Source organism: Drosophila santomea, chromosome X (genome assembly GCF_016746245.2).
Source record: "Drosophila santomea strain STO CAGO 1482 chromosome X, Prin_Dsan_1.1, whole genome shotgun sequence".
Taxonomy (NCBI): domain Eukaryota; kingdom Metazoa; phylum Arthropoda; class Insecta; order Diptera; family Drosophilidae; genus Drosophila; species Drosophila santomea.
Genome location: NC_053021.2, coordinates 19,230,899 through 19,251,562, shown reverse-complemented (window position 1 = coordinate 19,251,562; position 20,664 = coordinate 19,230,899). Strand labels below are relative to the sequence as shown.

Below are 20,664 nucleotides of genomic sequence, written 5' to 3'. Positions count from 1 at the left end.
AATATTGGCATTGTAAAAGGCTGCAGGATTCTAGCAAGCTGCTTCCTTGATAACTGCAACTAAATTCCAAGATAGTTAGCATATTGCCAAAGAGTTGAGTACAGAGTTTCCGGAATTTAACGAAAAATATCAGTTTTACATCGAAGACTATTGAAAGACATGATAAATATGCCTATTTAGGTAATTTTCGAGCTCATTGCAAGGTGATGTGGGCAATCATCATTTCGGCGGCTGCTAACTGCGGCATGTGCCCCAAATATCCTGCGGAGGTGCTGCCTGTCCTGCATGTCCTGCGTGTCCTTTTTCAAGCTGCCTCCGTAAAAGCGTCACAAAGTAACGCATGGAGCTTAACGACTGCGGCCATAATGTCAGGACAAGCTGCTCCGCCTCAGCGCCATCAAAACCGGACATGACCTCGGATTCGGATGGATAGCAGGATGGAGAGCAGCAGTCGTCTTAGGTGGCAACCTGAACCTAAGCCCGCCAAAAGAAGAAACACGTTGAAAACAAAAAACCATTAAAGTTTATATGCTTTATGTTTTCACTTTTAACGCTTTTTCTTGGGCGAAACAGAAAGGCTGTGGAGCAAAAGTAGCGGAGATGAAGTAGTGGCCCATTGTCATCGAAGATGATTTATTGCCCCGACTGCAAGTGGCCAAACACAGAAAAAAATGAAAAAAAAAGTCATGTTTATTCCGTTGTCATAGCGTAAGGAGTACAAAGAGGCGAGCTGAATTATCGAGTATACGCAGCGTTGTACACCGCAGGCGGATATATTTCGCACTGCAGTTAAGCTCCTCCGCAGGAAGGACCTCGCAGGAAGTAGTCCTGCTGCTCTTGAAAACAGGCAAGCTATATTCACTATATTCGCTAGAAGCAGTTGGCTTTAGAATTATTAGAATTATACTGGAGTATGGTGTATCTAAGAGCTAGTGAAACATTCCTTGAGTTTCTCTTATTTAAACCAACTAATGCTATTTTTTGAGTTTGCATTACAAGAGTGGTTAAAGTGCATAAAGTAAAAGAAGTAAACTCAAATTAAACCCATTTTTAATACATTTTTGCCAGCCAACCGTTTTATATATGTACATATATATAAAAATATATATTTATATTGACCAAGTTTCTCAGTAGGCTAGGAATCTAGGATGCAAGGTAAGCACTTAATATCCGAAATATTTGAGCGAGTCCTTCGGAGAACTTCGCGGCTGTGGACGTTGTGAGCCAGAGCTTTTCGGAAAAAGCTTTCGGAGTTGCAGTAACAGGTTCGCCTGTTGGCAACAGCTGGCCAAAACCGTTTACGGCCAAGTTAACAGGGAAGCAACAGTGCGCTGGCCGATTTAAAATAGCGCGTCCGCTGACAAGACGACTCAGTTCCTGTTCAGCCACAGTCGGTTACGCTTACCGTGAACCGAGAGCCCCCGGAAAACTAGTGTCGAGGCATAGAAGTGTGGAGCAGTTGTATTCAGTACCCAGTACTCAGTACTCAGTACCGCAGTCAGTCAGAATTCAAATCGCAATCAGATCCCAAATCTGGCAAACCGATCGGACCCATTTCAAATCAAAATCAAAATCCAAATCCAAATCGAATTGCAAACTTTAATTGAAAATTAAATTTCAAAATTTATTGAAAGACATTGTCTCGCGTGCTCACTGAAATCATCGCAAAGAAATCAAGGTTTGAACTCTGGTTCTTCCCCTCATTTGGTGTCTGTTGTACGTAATATTTTTGTTAATTTTTTTGAAAGTGCGTGCGTGTTATGAAAAGTTTGTTTGAGGGGCTTTCTTTTTGAACAACAAAACAGAAAAAAGAAAAACGAACGTAAAGCGAAAAAAAAGTAGGTAACAACAAAGCGGCTAAGCGGGAAAATCGGAGGTCAGGTATCCTTGGTGGCCCTGTCCAGCCAGCTATTATAAGCCATCGTTTTCCCTTTATTTTTGTTGTTTTTTCTGCTTGCCTCGGCTCTTTGAAGGTGTAGTATCCAGTTTATGCAGACCTATGCAGAAAATTTGATTTCATTTCATTTCGTCTCAGTTTGGTTTGCTTTGGTTTAGCTTCGTTATTTCCTTTGCTCTTGCTTGGGTTCCGGTTCTTTTCGTCTTGCTTCCTATTTTTGGTTTTTTTTTTTTTTAGATTTTTTTTTGGTAATTTTGTGTTGCCTTTTCATATTTGATGAGGACGTGTTGGCAGACACAAGGGGGTGTCATCTATATATATATATATTATACATATGTATGCTATCCTAAAACAGAAGCTCCAGTTCCAGCTCTCCTTGGGCAGCGTTTTATACTTTATTTATCTGTCGTTCCCGCCCACCAAGACCCATTCACCCATCCACCCAGTCACATAGTCACCCAGTCACCCATTCAGCCATCCAACCGTGGCCCTTTGTTATGCATGGCCGTGTGAATCATTCATATGCAAATGCTGTGAAAATTCCCATTTATGTTTTGAGGAAACCCGCAGCAGCCACAGAAGTGAGAGTGTAGTCCTTCTTCTTATCGTCTTGTGGTCTTTTGGTCTTACTGGTTTGAACTGCAGGGTAGCAAGGGGTGCCAAACGAGCACAAAACTGCAGTTATAGCTGGCCAAATGCCATATTTTAGTCTGCATTAAGTGTTGCCTACTTATCGGCGGCAGCTGATAGCTCTGCTTTGTTTGTCCTGGCCAATTACGCCGGTGAGCAGTTCATTTGCGACCATGACTAACCGCTTTCCACTTTCCGCTTGCCACTCTAATCTAATCGGCTTTTCCGATGAAGGGTGGCGCATCGCCGTGTGATGCCTAATCGCATGTGAATGATTCGAGATTTGTCTATTCCATCGCATGTGCCATTCAATTTGTTTTTCGACTAGCCGTTTGATTAAATAGCAAGTGTACAAGTGGCTAAATGTTGCTCACACTTACTTACTTACTTACTCGTTTATCGTAAACATTTTGTTATAAAAAGAGGTAGAATGAGCCCCAAAAAGTATGCTACACTCTGTGCTTCAACTCTGTGATGGCAATGAATCCCATTAATAATTAACTTAATTCACAAAGTGGCAATGTTCTTACTGCTTTTTTAATTACTCGAATTTTCGAATTGTCGGTGTTTCATCATATACGAGTATGTGGTGGCTTAAATCCGCTCTGGGTGATCAATTGCAATCGGCGGGCTGTTGACGCATTAAGCCCCTTGTCCCTTGTCCATCACAGCCTCATAGCCATAGCTTTTCCATTGCGGCTCGAAATTAACAGATTAGTAGAATAATATATACAGACTTTCAAAGTAACTTCACAAAAGCAGTATTCACATCAAAATCAACACAACACAACGCAGCACAGCGAACTACTACGCCATTCATTAATTGTAAATGAGTTAATTTTATGTAAATATGAAGGTTTTTTTTTCTTAAGCCAAAGTGCCTTGTTTCGGCGGCGGCTTCCAGTTTCTAATTTACTGGGAACAATATTATAGTTTCCCTGCTACCTTGGCCACAATCCTACCTTGGCTCCTGAAAATCCCGAGCGCAGAACTTTCTCCTTCTTATTTTAACATTGCGGCTAATTTGCTCCGACCAGCTAACCAACCAACAGCAGACAAAAGAAAAAGAAAAACGAAAAGAAAAAATGCGAGGAAATGTGGAAAGCAGTAAGAAAAGTAGGGGTTGGGTGTAAGAGGCTTTCCACCAGCCACAGCAATTAATTTACATTAATTTCCCTTTGTTCGCATGGCATTGTTTTCCTTCGTTTCGTTTCGTTTCATTTCTGCCTTTTAATTTTTTCTTGATTTTTTTATATTTTTTTCTTTTTTTTTCTGCCTGGGTAGCCGCAGCAACAGCAGCGATTTTATTAAACAACAATTACAACACTTGGGCATCTGCTCTGTACCATTTCATCGCGACCTGGAAAGGACCCCGACCTAGAACTAAAAGAAAGCGGAAAGAGGCAGGATGTCGGACAAGCAGCAGGAAAAGGAACCAATCCCCGAGGAGAAGGTGCAGCAGCAGCAGCAGCGGGAGCAGCGGGAGCAGAGGGAGCAGCGGGATCAGGAGGCTTCTGGCAGCAGAAATGGGTGTTGCGGATCCTGCCCAGATGCGGATGCGGAACCGGAAGTGGAAATAGACGTGGAGGTGGAGGAGGCATCGGGATCAGCAATTGGAGCTGCAGCTGCCGGCGGATCGGATGCACCCGGTCCGGCCAATCCGAATCCGGGACTGGAACGCGACCGGGACAGGGACTCGCACGGCGACAGGTGAGTGCAGCCACTTCCGCCGGTACTGACTCCTATAGCCGATAGCCCATCCCATTCCGAGTACCCAGTACCCAAGTAACCAGTACCCATTGACATCCAGCCCATCCTCACGTGCGATGCCGTGCGACCTTGTCAATATCCATTAGCTAATTGGGCATGCGATGTCATGGAAGCGGAGCAAAAGGTGGGCCTATAGTCTGGCCCTGGAAAAGTGAACCCAAGTGTCCCAAATTAAATCAACACCAATTCAATATACCGAGTAGCATGCGTATACATACATAATTTAATTATATTAACCATACATCCTTTAATTATGTGTATAGTTCTATATTATACAGAGATTGGTTCATCCAAACAAAGCTCGATTGAGATGTAAACTTATAGGTCTGATGATGTATATTTAACGTATATCTATTACATATAATATGTTCCTATAATATAACACTTATTACATATATTATGTATATAATCCTTGTAAAAACTTGGAAATTTCGACTGAATATACAATGAACGTCCAGTGAAATCATTGCCTTAAAAAAACCCAGAGTGAGAACATAATTACACCACTCCTAATGATTTCGGTGTCATTTAGCCCGAGTTCAGCCTCTCTTTAGATCCCAAGCCTTAACCTAATCTCATACCCCAATTTTCGGGACTACGTACAGCGAATTAACACATTTTGCACTTTGGTGGGGGACTCCAATTGGGGAAGCTTTATAAATAGATACCAGCACTCCCCAAAAATAAGGACCTTAAAGCAGGTCCTTTGGCAACTTTTTGGCTGACAAGCGAACCCTTTTTGGTCATTTTGTATGGGTGTCAACTGGCCGAAAGGCATTTTTTCCATGATTAAAGCGTTGTTTATTTGAATGCGATATATTTAAGCCATGTCTCGTAAATATCAATCTAATATTAGAAATTTGCGCTTATGTGTAAATTATAGTTCATGGATGAAATTAGAAGAGATCTTATCTCTATTGACCTTAATACCCGCTGATTGTGCACTCGATATCGCGTTGTAATTTATGGTTGGATCAACAGAAATTGATTTATAAAGTAAGCCTCAAGGACAAATCAAAAGTGTGTCCTCAAATTGATTGGATAAAAGTGTAGCTATTTTTAATTATGCGCACATACAAATAACTCTAGATTAAATGAGTTTAATATTAAATAAACCAGATTAATTATGAATTGAGGTCTAATTTGTTTCGCATAATTATGGCATACACAGCGAATAAACCTTTACTCAACTGGTGGACACTGGTGTGTCACTTGGGTCACTTGGGTCACTTGGTTCAATGAGTGAGGAAAGTGTCTATTTGATGCGAAACTTCGGCGAGTTTTCCACTCCACAAAAGTTTCGTCTTATTTTCCACTGTGCTTGTCCGCTGCCCTTGAAAGTGAAAGTACTGCTGGCATTCAGCTTTCTGTTGCTCAGCACTTTCCGGCTGAGTTCCTCCGTCCGGCTTTTATTTCCGGAGTTGCCCTCGTCATCGCCACGCAGTCAATCATTGCCACATTTCGAGGCATTCAGCGCTGCAATTGACACTTTCTTTTTTTTTTATAATTAAATGCCTAATTGGAGGGCCATCAATTTGATGGGGCAGGTGGTGGTGTGGCCTCCTTTTGCTACAGATTCTACAAGATTGTTAGCCAAAAGGGTAAGGGATGCCACACACCATTGTTGACTTTATGCACATCAATTCAGTTCGGCAGGACAAACAAACCGATGGCTCGAGGACGCGATAGTCAACATAGCGGCATTGTCCTGGCACATCCTGCTGCCCCAGAGATGCCAACAGATGTGACAGCATAATTAACAACTCTTCAGCAGAATACAACCATTCACACCGCTCCTTTCGTTCTTAACTTGCTTCACTTGATTTTTCAGGCGAAATTCCACGATTTATTGCTGCCCGAGCATTAACAATATCTTTAAGCAAGGTTGCTTGGCTGATAGGATTGCCTTGGTTGGGGTACTCCGTTCTGAAAAGGAATTCCATACCCATTCCCCATGCTTCCCATTAAGCTCACCATCATGTATTCGGAATTGACAATGAGCCAGCGGCTTGGACGTGGCACGTGAGCTGGCTGCCAGATGCCAGATGAGCACATGGAGCAGCAGATCCTCAGGTTTGCAACCCCCTCCAATTGTCATCGGCATTCAGCCCTGCCAAATTGTTAATGGAAATTATTAGTTTATTAGCTACTTTGCATATTTTGATGAATTCTGCAAGTGAATAACATGGAGTGAGTAAATCAAATGATTATTTTATAAAGTATACAGCCTCTAATATAATGTGGTCAAAGTGCGTTGACTATATGAGAGGGCATCGCAATTTATAAAGATTCCAAATGAAGTTAGCCAAATTGTTTTGAGAACTGGCAAGTGGATGAAAGAAAATTTGTATGCCGAAAGTAGGGATTCCATCTTGTGGAAATAGCAGGCAGCAAATAGCAAATTTTCCAACTGGATATCCAATGGATCACTGATAAAAGCTGCTGAATGGCAGTCGACTTCCGTTGGCCGATTCAGCAACCCAATCCTTTTCCTTTTCTTTTTCGTTTTGTTTCCTCTTTTTTTTTTTTTTTTGGGAGGGGAGGGGAAAAATTTTATGGGGGCTCCCAAAACGCAGGCACTTGGTATCTGTATGCTTGTATCACAGAATTATAAAGTTTTCTCAGCTCGAGATTTTAGCCCCTGGGATTGCGCACCAAAATGGAATGTGCTGGCATCGGAACCCAAATGAAAATCAAAATCAAAATGAAAATCAAAATCAAGCAGGTATGCCATACTTAAGCCGGCTCAATGCGAAACTGGAAGGAGACTCTATGTACACTGTGGAATGTATATAATGTATACTGTATATAGTGTATACTGTATACAGTAGAGTGCTGTATGGAAATCGACATCTGCTGGCAATCAACTGTTCACACAATTGAATCGGATTCAGTTGACCAAACAGGAAGCTAATGCGTATCCGAATCCGAATCCGAGTCCGAGTCCAAGTCCGATTGCGATTGCGATTGCGAATGTGATTTCTAATAAATAGTGAGGCTTCACCCGGGGAAAGCTAGAAACCTGGAAATCTGGCCATGATTGCGATTATGGCAGCAGGACTGCGCCAGTGATTTATGGTCGCTAAATACGCTGGTTACTGAATAGTAGATGCTACTGAATGCCAGTTCTCCCAGCAGGCTTTTGCTTTTGCTTTTGCTTTGGCATTGCCATTGGCATTCAGTTCACACGACCTGCACATTCGAAAGCCAGAGAGCGCAGAACTTGACCCCATCACGTGCCCTTGACTACCGACTACCGACTACCTAGCATTTGCTGTGCGGCGGGGAAAAAACAGACACACAGTGCCACAATTAAACGCACAAGGACATGGTTGTGCATGTGAAGCGATCGGAGTGGAACGGAGCGGAATCAGTTCCATCCAATCGAATTCAAAAGGTTGCAGCTTCTGCAGCTCAGCTCAGCTTGGATTCAAGGAGTTTAAGGAAGGCACTTGTCCTAATTGGAAAAATTACTCGTACTCGTTTAACTTAGCAACTAGCAACTGGCAACAATCTCTCAGATCCTTTGGTAATTTTCATATGAAACAAATTGACTTACAAATATGCAAGAAATCACATAAGTAAAGACTTTGCCTAAGCAAATACATTTGCGGATTGTAACTTGATAGACATGACCAAGAACTAGTTCAATGTGGGCCCCTTTGGAAGGAAAAAGGACACAGCATCCTTGCGGAAGGCGGAAGGAGCAATTGGCCAAAATGGTGTTTGAAGTAAAACCCAGAAACGTGACGGGATTCACAAACGTTCGTTGTCGAACGCATGCCAGAATACCGCAAGGGCATCTTACCCTTACTTAGGAATACCGACAAAGGCGACAAAAAGCTCAGCGGCAAAGAACAATAGCATTGACCACAAGGAGAGCACGGTCCGGCCATTGGGATTAAAGTTAAAAATACCCATTCAAGCAGTTTGGTTTTGCTTTTCTTTTTTTTTGCTGCCTTCCAGCGGCACATGTAGCTGTGCAAGGTAATAACGTATACGCATTAAGTATACGACGCGGTGTACGCAAGCTTAAGCTCTAACGGCTATTATTTGCACAGAGTCCAGAGTCTACAAACCAAAGAGTGTCTTTCAAGAAATATAGTTTTGTTTATGCCAGTTATGTAGCTAGGTTAGCAGATAAGTCGCCTATTTAGGTCATAAACTAGTCAACTAGTGGTACAATTTATGGTTGTTATTACTTTCAATATGCCAGTTTTGTCTATAGAAGTTGTGGTATATTTTTTTGGCAATTATTTCTATACATTTTCGCATATATGGCAGTTTCAAAGTTTTAATCGCCGCGTGCCCAATTAGGATCAGCTCTATCTAGCTGAACTCATTTAACTGGAAATAAATGCAGCTTTTAATTGCTCGCCTTAAAAATTAGTTAATTGGTTCGTTGAATATGCGTGTATATTTCGCCAAATTCAATGCGGGATTCAAAGGCTGACTTTCTGCCAATTTCAAATCCGCCGGTGGTCATGACTTGGTCATGGCCACTTTCATTGTCCGCCGAGTCTGGCTGAGATGCCCTTTGTTTTCGCTTTAAGCCTGGTCTAAACACACATACACAACTGTGTTGGTTGGCAACTGACGTCACAGCAGAACTATGTTGCAAACATCTCTCAACGTTTTGGTCGTGAAATTACCGCCAAATTGCCAACAGTTTGGTGTGGAAAATCTCTGGTCAAAATTAGTTGAGGCCAGCCGTGAAAATGAAATTAGTTTACCATACTCCTTTTTTGTTGTTTTTCGGCCTTTATTTTGGTCGCCACAACATCGATTTTTGTATGCCGACGCACAAGAGCTGAAACACACAACCCCACGTCATGCTACATATATGTTTATATATATTTATTTATGTAGTTACTCTATGGTTGTACATATGTACATATATACCTACATGCTGACAAAGATATGGTTGTCGTTGGTGACGGTAATAAATCGCCATTGAAATTTTGTTGTTCAGCTTGCCCTATTATCACACGCCCTCGGCAAAAAAGGGGTAGAATTCCTTTGGCTATCAAATTGAAACCCGATACCAGCTGATTATCATCAAAATACAAAATCACCTAAGGGCTTAGCATTTCATCACATATTCAGGGATTCATTGCAGTATTTTTCAAATATTTCAACTAATTTCAGCTAATTCACTGAGTCGAACACCCCGAACTAATGAATAGTGAATAGATACTTGTATGATTTCTAGATTTGAGTATAATTGTGTTTAAGCGCTTTTGCTGGCAGTGGAATTTCCCAGGTGATATTCCAAACCAGCGACGCAGCTCAGGTTTCTCTTTCCGGAATCTCATAGAATCCGGCGGAGTGTGCAACAGTTTTTCGGAGTCGCCCACAAAATGTATTGATTGCTATCGATTAGGCTGAATGCGTGGAGCGTGTGTTCGGTAGTATGACAATGTGGCCAGTTGCGTGAGAAAAAAAATAAAAACAAAAGCTAAAAGAGGTAGCAGGTAGCAGGTAGCAGGTCCTGGCAGCATTGACATTTCACAAAAGGACACCGGCGAATGGCAACTGGCAACTGGCAGGCCGGGCAAAGAGCAAAGCGCAACAAATGTTATTCCATCCTGTTGCCGCCCAGGTTCACCTCGAATCCTCGAATCCTTGAATCCTCGAAGCCTTGAATTTATAGATCCTTGTCCCCCTGTCCCCCCCCTGTCCACCGTGTCACTTGCATCTGCTGCACCTGCTGGTTTTGCCGTCGCCTTTTGTCATTTTGTTGTTTCTTCTCGCTGGGTGCTCGGACAATTTCCGTTTCCGATTCCGATTCCGCTTTCAATTCAGTTTCAGTTGCACCCACTTCTACTTTTCAAACGTCGTTGTTTGTTAATTTCTTTGTGCAGTCGCCTCGCCGCCGCCGAAGGGGGCAACTTGTGGAAAAAAACTGCAAAATTGCAGGTGGTTTTGCACAACTGCCTTGGCACGATAACTAGATAACTTGATAACTATATAACTTGATATGCGCTTTGAACGCATCATCGTTTGCTTTTGATTCTTCGTGTTGCTCCCCAAAGGCGCCTGCCAGAAACATTGCAGCAATTACTAAATCTCTCGATTGCCAGTTTGCTTATCCGAGCTGCATATATGTATCAGTATCTATCTGCATCTCGATTAAATCGACGCTGAAGGTGCAAAGTTAGGCCTTAGTAGTAGAGCATCAGCATATCGAATGGCAGAAATTCCCACATAATTACGCAAAATCCGTATATTCAAAATCCAAATTCCATGAACTCTTTGAACTGAGTGCTAATGCTTTGTGTTCCTTTATGTTCTTGAAAATAACAAATAAGTCAACCTACATGTGGTTCCAATGAGCCAGATGCTTGTCCCTTCTACTGTCCCTTCGATTGTGGGTCCTGATTGTCGATTTCTGGTTGTGTACTTTGCTGCGGGTGATTCAACTGCAATTCCCTCGCCCTTTGGAGTGGCAAAAATCAAGGACACTTTTTACGATGCTAAAACGCTGGCAACAGCTTGCCTCTCAGAAACATTTCGAACCCAATGGGTCGTCACTGCAGACAGTACTTAAAGATCAAAAGTCATACGGATGCACAGGAAAATATATATAAATAAATAAAAAAGCATAGAAAAGAAAAGGCAAAATAGGTCATTTTATTTATTTTATATTTTTATTTAGTTTATTTATTTATGTGCAAACTACATATATTAAATAAATGCAAAGCTCGTACGATATTTCTTGCGGTGTATTCAGCATTCGGTGACCAGTTGGCTACAATGATCAATGGCAGGGCCTTCTAGTCGAATTTCACGAGCTGTTGCCGCAGCCGAAAGTTTATTAATTTGTTATCCTGTCACTTGGCCGCTTTCATTGCCTTTCATTAGATGACCCTCCGCTCCACGCCCCCTTCCTTCTTTCCCCCCCTTCCCACCAATTCCAGATGCTCATCGCAATTCCGGAGACCGCAGAAATTAATTACCGGATTATAAGAGAACTTCATTGGCCTGGCTGGGGTATATGTATGTACAAGTAGTAGTAGTAGCTGAGGGGGCGTGGCAGACAAGGCGATAAGCTCGTTTCAGTTCAATTTTCACCATTCCAGGGCAATTCCAGGGGCAACGGCAGCCATTTGGTTTTGGGCTTTTATGATTAACATTTAATAAGAAAAGGTCACGCACCGAAATGAGGAGGTTGGTTTCTTTTTTTTTTTTTTTTGGGTTGCGGGGATATTTGAGTTTGGAGATGGTTTTGATTGGGGTGGAAACTATATAAAGAGATACCATACAGTCGCATCTGGATGGAGTCCGGCTAAATGAAGTGCCCAACTTAAATAACTCGAATTAAACATTAATAGCGTACTTAAAAGTTTTCCTCTTTCTCCGACTTTTCGTTTTCGTTTTTGTTTTTGTTATTGTTTTTGTATCGCCTGTGTTTCATTTCATTTATAGCCGTTCTTATTTAGTTGGCCTTTATTGGATTCGATTGTTGCTGCTGCTTTCGGCCATTTAAGTTTCCCGCTTTCTCTCTCTTTTTTGGGGGCCAATTTGTTGCCATGGCCGAGGCCAATTTCTTGATGAAATCATTTCGCTGTGAACTTTAACGTTCGCCAATGGCCATTTCTCAACTCTTCTCTGAAAATCGATGCGATGCGATGCGATGGGCATGGTTTTGGAGCATTGGGGATGGGGATTGGGATTGGGATGGGATGGAGATGAGTAGCATCCAGGCCACTTAGGCAAGCCTTTCAATCTTAAATGCTTCATCGAGTTTCCCTTTGATTAAACAATTGATTGTATTTTGCTGGCTTCTTGATATTTTCCACTGCCAAACCATTTGCTTTAAGTTGCCTAAGTTAGGTTGGCTAATTTATTAGTTTTATTTAACTCAGTCCATTGAAATATCGTGACTTATGAATTATCATTATATTTGTTCAACTTATTAATATTTGCGTGTGTAGTCATGGCGACGACTTATTTTCCCAAACTTAATCAAAAGCCTTTTGTGTACGCTCTCAATATGCCTTTGAAAGACTTTGAAAGACTTCCTTTGTCGTTTGTCGCTGCTTCTTACTCCTAACTCCAAACTCCTTACTCCTTCCTGCTTCGCCGCATTTCTGTGTTGTGGTGTCCTTGCTGAGATATTGTCATGAGTGCCATGCAGATCCTTTCGCCATCCTGCAGATGCGCCAGTGTTGCTGTGGCGGTACTTATTTAATAAGCCCGCGACATGTCCTTCATGTTGGGCCTAAGTGTTTGCCAAAAGCGCGATGGATTTGGGCCTGCAAACGCATCTCGATGGGCCTAAGCCAATTTAACGCATGCCACACTGGTGCAAAGCTATGAAAAAAGAGTAATAATAAGCAGCTATAAATAATAACTTTTATATAATAGAGGAAAATAGAATGAAAGCTTGGGAAAATCAGCTTTTGCTTGGCAGGAAATACTGAAATATTACGCTTGTTTATTAAGACATATTCCACTGTATCCTTTGTGAAGGCACGCAGCCATTTTGAGTTCGATACAAGTACCTCCCCCCTCTACAACCCACAACCCCCTTTCGACGCCACCCATGTTTTTGACGCTCGAGATGTTGTCAGCTTAAGTGCTTCATTTGAGGCGCCATGAAATATGCAACAGGCCGCCCAAGTGGGCGACTGCCGACTCGACAGAATGAGCATGCACGTCCTCTGCGGAGCATGCCTCCTAATCCAGCTGCTCCTCCTGCTGCTCCTCCAGTTGCTCCTCCTCCAGCTGCTGCTCCTCCTCCAGCTGCTCCTCCTGCTGCTGCTGCTCCTACCCTTCCTTCCCATCATCCTTCTCCGCCCGGCGACAGACGACGACTGCATCCCATCAGGACCATCAGGACAGCAGACTGCCTGACTGCCTCACTGCCAGAATGGCAGGCTGTCTTAAATTGTCCCGCCTCTCTAATGCCTCGGAATCAACTTCAGTTCTGTCCTCACTTCCGCTCCCAAGGGCTCGATATTGATATGCTTGACGCACTTTGGGGCTGCCAGGATATGCCAGGATCTGCCATAATTCCCCATCAAATATGCTCCAGTCGCAAGACATTCGAAAATTATGCATGTCCGCTGAATGTTCACATCTCCCCCTAAAAGTGTTTGCTCGTTTTTCAGCCAGAAATGTTTAAATCGCAAATACATTTGGATATCAAATAATGTCCTTGTTTAATATCGGTTTTCAGTATTTGCGTGTAACTTCGGTTCAATAATGGATGGCATAGCATTTAAGGTAAACCCTAATTATTTTAATTAGTTACCCAAGCGAAAGGTACTTCCCAATTATGGGAACTTAATCCATTAGAGATTTTTGTGTGCTGGAATAATCCTTTGACTTGACTTTGGTATTAAATGAAATAATTTTCTTTTCAGCTGGTTTTCATTTGTGTGACGATTTCATTTGCGACTCGCCAGGCTTTTGGTGACATTTAAATATAAATGAAAAAAGTACGCATACGTCACCTTGTCTGTGTGTGTGAGAGTGTGTGGGTGTGTGGGTGGGGGCGGTGAGAAGGTTGGGGGTGTGGCGGTTAGGCCATAAGGGTTTTGCCCAGAGACATCTGCATATTGCCATTGTGACAGACAGGCAAGGAGTCGTGAAAGCCAGGCCGTCCTCTTATTTCCTTCGCATGTTGAAGAAGTTAAAATATATATATATATACATATACATATACATATATATATGTACATATATATATATATATATATATGATGTATATACATGTATATAGCTGTCAAGAAAAAGGATGTGGATGTGGAAGGAAAGGGCGGCAGGTCCTGCAATTTAGCGCGACAACAATGGCGGCCAAGTGGCGCCATCATTTCCTCCCGTTCCCAAATTTCATCTCCTTTCTCTTTTTTTTTGTTTTTTTTTTTTCTGGCATGTGAGCATACAAATGCCGGAATTCGTATGTGAACTTTTGTGTTTTTATTGTGTTGTTTTGCGCTGTCGTATAATTAAAAACACCGAGTGAGCGCACAGCCAAAAAATAAAAAAAAAAAAATAAAAAGGAAGAGATGTGAATGTCGGGAAAAAGGTGGTTTCTAGGCAACGAATTAAATATTTATGTGTACAATTAGTAGTTGAAAAACAATGCTTGACAATTGAAAAAACCAGCAAAATTGCCACGAAAAAGTTGAACAGAATGTTTGCTTTACTCTTACTTCTTTTTCTGTACGAACCCAAAAATGATCTCTCACCTGGCAGAACTAAGTTAAAGTTAATTAAAGTTGTTTGCAAAGCATGAATGCCAAATTATAAGTGAGTGTTGCAAGAGTGTGTGTGTGTGTGGCAAGTGAATAAATGAAATCAGATATCCAAGAGCGTTCTAAATTTAATGCTCGTAATAAAGCACACAGATTGTTATTTCCGCCCTTAAGCCTATTATTTGTCACAGAAATAGCAGCACACCACATCGTGGTTTTTCCTTCAACTCACACACACACTCTATGTGTGTGTGTGTGTTGCCCCAAATGGACCACAAAAGCAATCTCATCATCGACACTTTTTGCTATTTATTTTCATTATCCTTGCTCGCAGTGCCTCGCACTAATCAAATGACTGAGAAAAAAACAGTGAAACAGCAACGCCAGTCGGCAGTTTGCAGGGGAACATAATCAACGACAACAAAGTCGGAATTGAAATCAAATTGCTAAAGAGAGAGCAAGGCGACGGCGGCAGGACATGGTGGGTGGTGTTGGGTGGTGCTGGGTGGTGCTGGGTGGTGCTGGGTGGTGCTGGGTGGTGCTGGGTGGTGCTGGGTGGTGCTGGGTGGTGCTGACAGTGGGTGGCAATGGGTACTTGCTCCTGGAAAGAAGGAAACTGGAGCGATGCAGCAACAACAGCCGAGCAGCATCATTAAAATGCAATGCATCATCGCATCATTGTCTGTGTGACAGTAGTGGCTATGTGTGTGTGTGTGTGTTTCTGTGTGTTGTTGGGTGTGTGTTTGTGTGTGTGTTTGTATGTGTGTGTGTGAGTTGATATTGTTGTGTCCATTATTTTTTCCCAGGGGCTCTGACACGGCACTCATAATTAAACGCATTTTGCATTTAATTATGCGGCGGCAACCAAAGCCATGTACCAGCAATAGTTTCAGCCAGGATTCTAAGATTGTAAGATTCTAAGATTCTAAGATCCTGGATTCGCCATTTGATTGCAGCACATAATTTGGCATAATTGTTGTATTGAAAAGGACTTTAGTGTGGCGCAACAATTTCTAGCAGTGGAAAGCCATAACGCTGCCAAGCGGAAGATGTCTGAAAAGAGGAGCTCAGCCTGTCAGCCAGGAACCAGGAAACAGGATACAGGAAACAGGACCTAGGACCTTCACAGGACATCGCCATGGCATCAGCAGCAGCAGCAGCAGGATGATGAGTTGAGCAGGATGGCAATGAATTGGCCTTAGTGTGGCAATTAAAGACGCTGCCAAGGGTGCTATGAAAATGTTATAGCATTGCACATCCTGACGCCTTTTTCCTTTTTTTTTTTGGCCAATTAAAGTTCGCACTTAGCTGTACATCTACATTATGACTTATTTTGTTGACCAAGTGCTTAAGGATTTGGATGTTGTTTGGACTTGGGCTTAGCTCGTAAAGCTTCCATCCTTGCCAATAAAAGTTATTAGCCATTTTCGCATGGGCGTTCAACTCTATTTAAGCCTATGGCTCCTTGGGCATTTGTCATTAGGATTTTAATTGTGTATGTACAATGAAATAATACGATAATTTCACGTACTAAATGTATCTGAGCATTTCAATTGCCAGCTTAAGCCACAGTCTTTAATTGTTTCATCTAGTGTGCATTCAGCGGATATTCCTTTAAAATTATCACTATCATTCAGTTTGCTAATTGTGTAATTAATTAAGACTGTGAGTGCGTCGCTGTTGAGTCTAAAATCAGGCAACCAACTCGTGAGCTCTATCCGTTATCCTTAGATCCTTACCCCTCGGATTTCACCTGCTGCAAACACACACACATGCACGCACTCACACTCACTCTTGTGTGTGTTAGCTGGGCGGGTGTAACGATAGCGCCGAGTATTTTAACACGAGTGCAAACATAATTAGCCCTTAATCATAGTCAACATGTTTGCGTGGGTGTTTCACCCGTGGGAATGCAATAATCGCGCACCGCCCTTCTGGGAATTTGATTAAGCTTTTATTAACGCACAAAGAAATCGTTTTATTTAAATGCGGTTTCCAAAACTATTTTAAACGGTAAACGGGTTTAATTTTCGACCAAAAATGTTCATATAATTGCTCTAAGCAGCTGAAGACAAACTCAACCAGCTATGAAATTCCATGTTGTCAACACATGAGAGGTTTTAAGTTGTGCACAACAAAGGATTCTTAAATGTCGAAAATTTGGCTTTTCGCAAAATGCCATATTCAACATCATTTTTGCCATAACTTAGCTGGAAATTACCAAAAAGAAGTATGAATAACTATTTTAAGCAGCTAATTAGCAATGCTAACAATCCCTTTTATCCCTTCTTTTGTAAAGAAAATTTGTAAAAAATTTCAATTTCAAAATTTGAATAGCGATTGACAGAAAATTGAGTTACAAAGCAACGAGGTATGAAATGCAATATTGGGTATATTATTTGCAAAGGTACTAATTATTTTTAATTAGAAAATCAGGAGAAGAATCATTGTTGGCAGAAGACATGGGTAAACCAATAAAACTCAGCGCACACTGAGCGTTCGCGTTCCACATACGCCACGTGGGCCAATGGCAAAGTAAATATGTCCGAAAACCGCAAAGAATGAACCTAATTGGAATTTAAATCAAAAGATAAACTAATTTGGCACGGAGCACAGCACACCGAGTTCCCAGGAACCTTCGCCCTTCGCCATCGCACTTCAATTATGATTGAAGCACAATTTAAGGCGCGTGAATTATGCATGCTACGCGAAGCAGACCTCTGTTCGTGAGTCCTGGATTTGGGTCAGAGTAGCAAAATCAATAGCTCGCTGCTTGGAGTACAGCCCTCCAGGTGGAGCAAAAAAAAAAAAATAGAAAAAAAAGAAGTGAGAAAAACAAAAATGCCAACGACGGCAGGTAAAAAGTCCTGTTTGGCCAAATAGTAGCAAACGAACACAGCTCGCAAATCGCAAATCGTTTTCATTTATGTGTCATTACTTGAGCCATTTCTCGAATCAATTTTCCATTTGTATTCATAGCAAATTAGACGCGCGGCGGCAGCGGAATGCAATTGCCTTTCGCACGAAATTGCCAATGTCCTGGCAAAATGCTCGTAACGCAAAATCCTCCACGTCGGCACGTTGAATGTTAGACTTGGCCCGCATTTAAGCCATAGGCGTAAGTTAATTTGTTTGCCAGGACAGGACAGGACAGGACAGGACAGGATCCTGCGACTGACCCTTATGGCCGTTGCCTTTCGCAAAGAGCGAAAACCGAAAGCAGAAAGCTCAATGAAAGCAAAAGAAATGGAAAAGTAGCCAACGAATCTGAATGCAAACATGAAACGAAATCAACACAAAGAACTCAAACGAAATGGTAGGGGACACAGGACACAAGGGGCATAAAGCAGAGCTCGTTTTGCCTTTTCTTACACTTAAAAAAATCACATAAAGTCGCGTTATTAGCAATGCTTGCCAATCAAGTGAACTATGATATCTGAAATATAAATATAACTCTTTATAAGTAATTTCTTAACAGTGAAATATAAAGCACGTGTTTGAGTTATTTTATTTATTTATTTTAATTTTATTTTATTTAATTTTTTGTATTTTATTTTATTTATTTTTTATTTATTTTATTTTATTTTTGTTTCAGTGCTGGTGGCATTTTTACAAGGAGACCAAGTTTAGCCCACAGAAAGCAATGTCTTTGAGTTGTGTAGTGGTTTTGAGTTCTTTGTTTCGTCTAGATGACCAATTTTAATGAAATGCTCGTTATGTGGCAAAAAATACAGCTGTGAGTTCACGAAAATGTCGCCAAACGTTTATAAAAAATGTACGAATTTTATTTTTTATAAAAGTGACTCTATAATATAAACTTTCATATATAAACAAAAAACATACATTTCAAGCACTATTACTGATTACTTTTATTTATAAGCCAGGCCAAACTAATCTATTAACGTAAAAAGTACCAACGCAAACTCAAGTTGAGCAAACAGTATAAAATTCCGTAGATGCGACTGCATGGTAAAAAGGCAGGAATTTTCATGGCTTTTCGAAAGCCCAGAGAATCCGCAGCGAGTGTATTAGAGAACGTTGCCTATCGCCACATGCCACATGCCTCACGCTTCTTTCGTGCTTCTTTGCTTTTTAGCGTTTTTGGTTTAACGCAAACAAAACAAAACGCAAAGCAAACACACTAGCCCCAAAAAAGGGGGGCACGCATCTGTATTTGTGTGTATGTAGATGTAGATGTAAAACTTCAAAGCACACACACTTAACGTGCTCAGACACGCACTGCCACACACACACACGAAGCACATGGCCAACATGGCGGGCGGAAGCGGAAACGAGGCAGAAGAGTGGAGAAAGCGAGGCGGAGAGTGAGGCGGTGGCGGCTACTTGATGTTGCTGCCACAGATTTTGTTACACTTTGCTCTCGGCTAAGCGGTTGCTAAGCTGTCGGGGGCGTAACGGGGCGGGGCAGAACACTGCATGGCATGGGGGGCATGGCCACGAAGGGGCGTTATCCAGGACACGTGCCGCTGCATTCGATGCGTGACAATCGCCGGGTCAGCGCACAACTGAAGTGCAAATTGGGTTAGCATCGAATCATTTTTGCGAATCATTTCATGTCATCGTGCATATCAATATGTAAAGAATATATGTGTATATCCTGACCCTTTCTTTTTTTTCTCTGTTTGTGGTATCCTTTTTTATGGTTAAAGTGTGACAGATTGAGTTCGTTATTTGCTCGGCACATTTTAGTGCTTTTTTCTTTATGGTCGCCAGTTTACAAGCGGCAATTATATTGTTTTGCGGTTTTACATTTGTTGACAGGGCTGAATTGGCAACTGTTTCTCATTTATCGATATTCTTTCCTTTTGTCATAATTATTTATACAGTTGACAATTTTTTTTTACCATCTGATTGCTGCTTTAATTGAGTTGCAGTGAGTATTGCCTTCACCATGTTGCATTCATGCAAGCAGAGCTTTGGTTTAAACTTTTAGTTTTTGTAACATTAACTAAGTGAGAAGGTGGAGTGCTTTTCTGCTGCCTCCCGCATTTTTTCCGCATTTCGTAAAAATGAAATGTAACCAAGCTGATGGAAAGTCTAATTGCAAACCACAACACAAAACAGTCAACTTTGTCGTTTTTCAAAGCTGTTTCTAAATTGTTGGCACACATCCTGCCATCCTGCCTTTTCCAAGGAACTTTTGCCGCGGTAAACTTCCAACTTTCAGCCGAAAAGCCTGAAGGCCCTTTTGCCCACTCACACTCACACACACACAAAAACAGGCAGACAGGATGCGACATCCTGCACACACACACACACACACACACGCGCGAACACGTAGAGCGGTGTGTACACAGCAGTGGCTCATTTGATCGCTGGGTTTTGGCCAATTGACGAAGGCCAAGACTTTGTGCGTAAATATTTTCCAAAATGTTTGCTAATTTGACTTGAGCTACTCCCTGCAACCACTGCCACATCCTTTGCTGCTCAGTTTGCCACCCGGTGCCATTTGTTTTTCCAGGACGAGGCGAAGAAGTTGACAAAAGTGGGTGGTGGCGAGTTTTGGGCCTCTGGGCGCCCAAACATAATTAAACCGGAAACAGCCGGCTGGCGGGAGGAAACTCACTCGGGAACTCGGCACTATTGCCTACTTATGCGGGCAGGACACTCTAATCAATATGCGCATTATATGCCGCAAATCAGATTAAATCGATGGCTGGCACTGAAGTACAACTACTCGTAGTTTGTTTAACCGCAATAAAAACATGTGCAATATTAATAGCCTTTTTACCGCCAAACCTAAAACATTCATTAAGTGCTCCCTTTAATTTTAAATGATTATTGAGCAGCGAACAAAGGGGGATGCTTTGAAACGCTTCAAGAGCGAATCAAAAACTTTTCAAAGTAATTATGAGCTCAGTTTGGAGAGTGATTAGGTCAAGTGTTATTAAAGTGCATCAAATTTTGCGCCACTGACAACCTGTTAACCTGTTAACTAACTTAAATGGCCGGAACCTGATGTAAATCAATAATGTGTAGTGAGCTCGCCTGAATTCTGGGCAAGTTCAAGTGCTGAAGAACTTTCGCTCTCATTTGTTGGCCGTTGGCCATTGGATGTTGGCAACTGGCAATTGGCAGTTGGCATTTTCGTACTCGTTTTGGCCATAAACGTGGCAACTATCGTTAAATATACATGAGGGC

At 41.9% G+C, this 20,664-nt stretch overlaps 1 protein-coding gene across 2 annotated transcripts in view; it reads left to right on the top strand.

Moving 5' to 3' along the window:
* Positions 1–1,430: 1,430 nt before the first annotated feature.
* Positions 1,431–20,664, top strand: part of LOC120456570 — a 43,698-nt gene continuing 24,464 nt past the window's right edge. Inside the window, exons 1-2 of one of the 2 annotated variants that reach the window (XM_039643457.1) lie at positions 1,431–1,678; positions 3,896–4,237. In XM_039643457.1, coding sequence (XP_039499391.1) covers positions 3,936–4,237 — 302 coding nt within the window. In that variant the 5' untranslated portion in view covers positions 1,431–1,678; positions 3,896–3,935. Of the gene's footprint in view, positions 1,839–3,895; positions 4,238–20,664 lie in introns of both variants that reach the window. The other variant, XM_039643456.1, reaches the window with a different exon arrangement.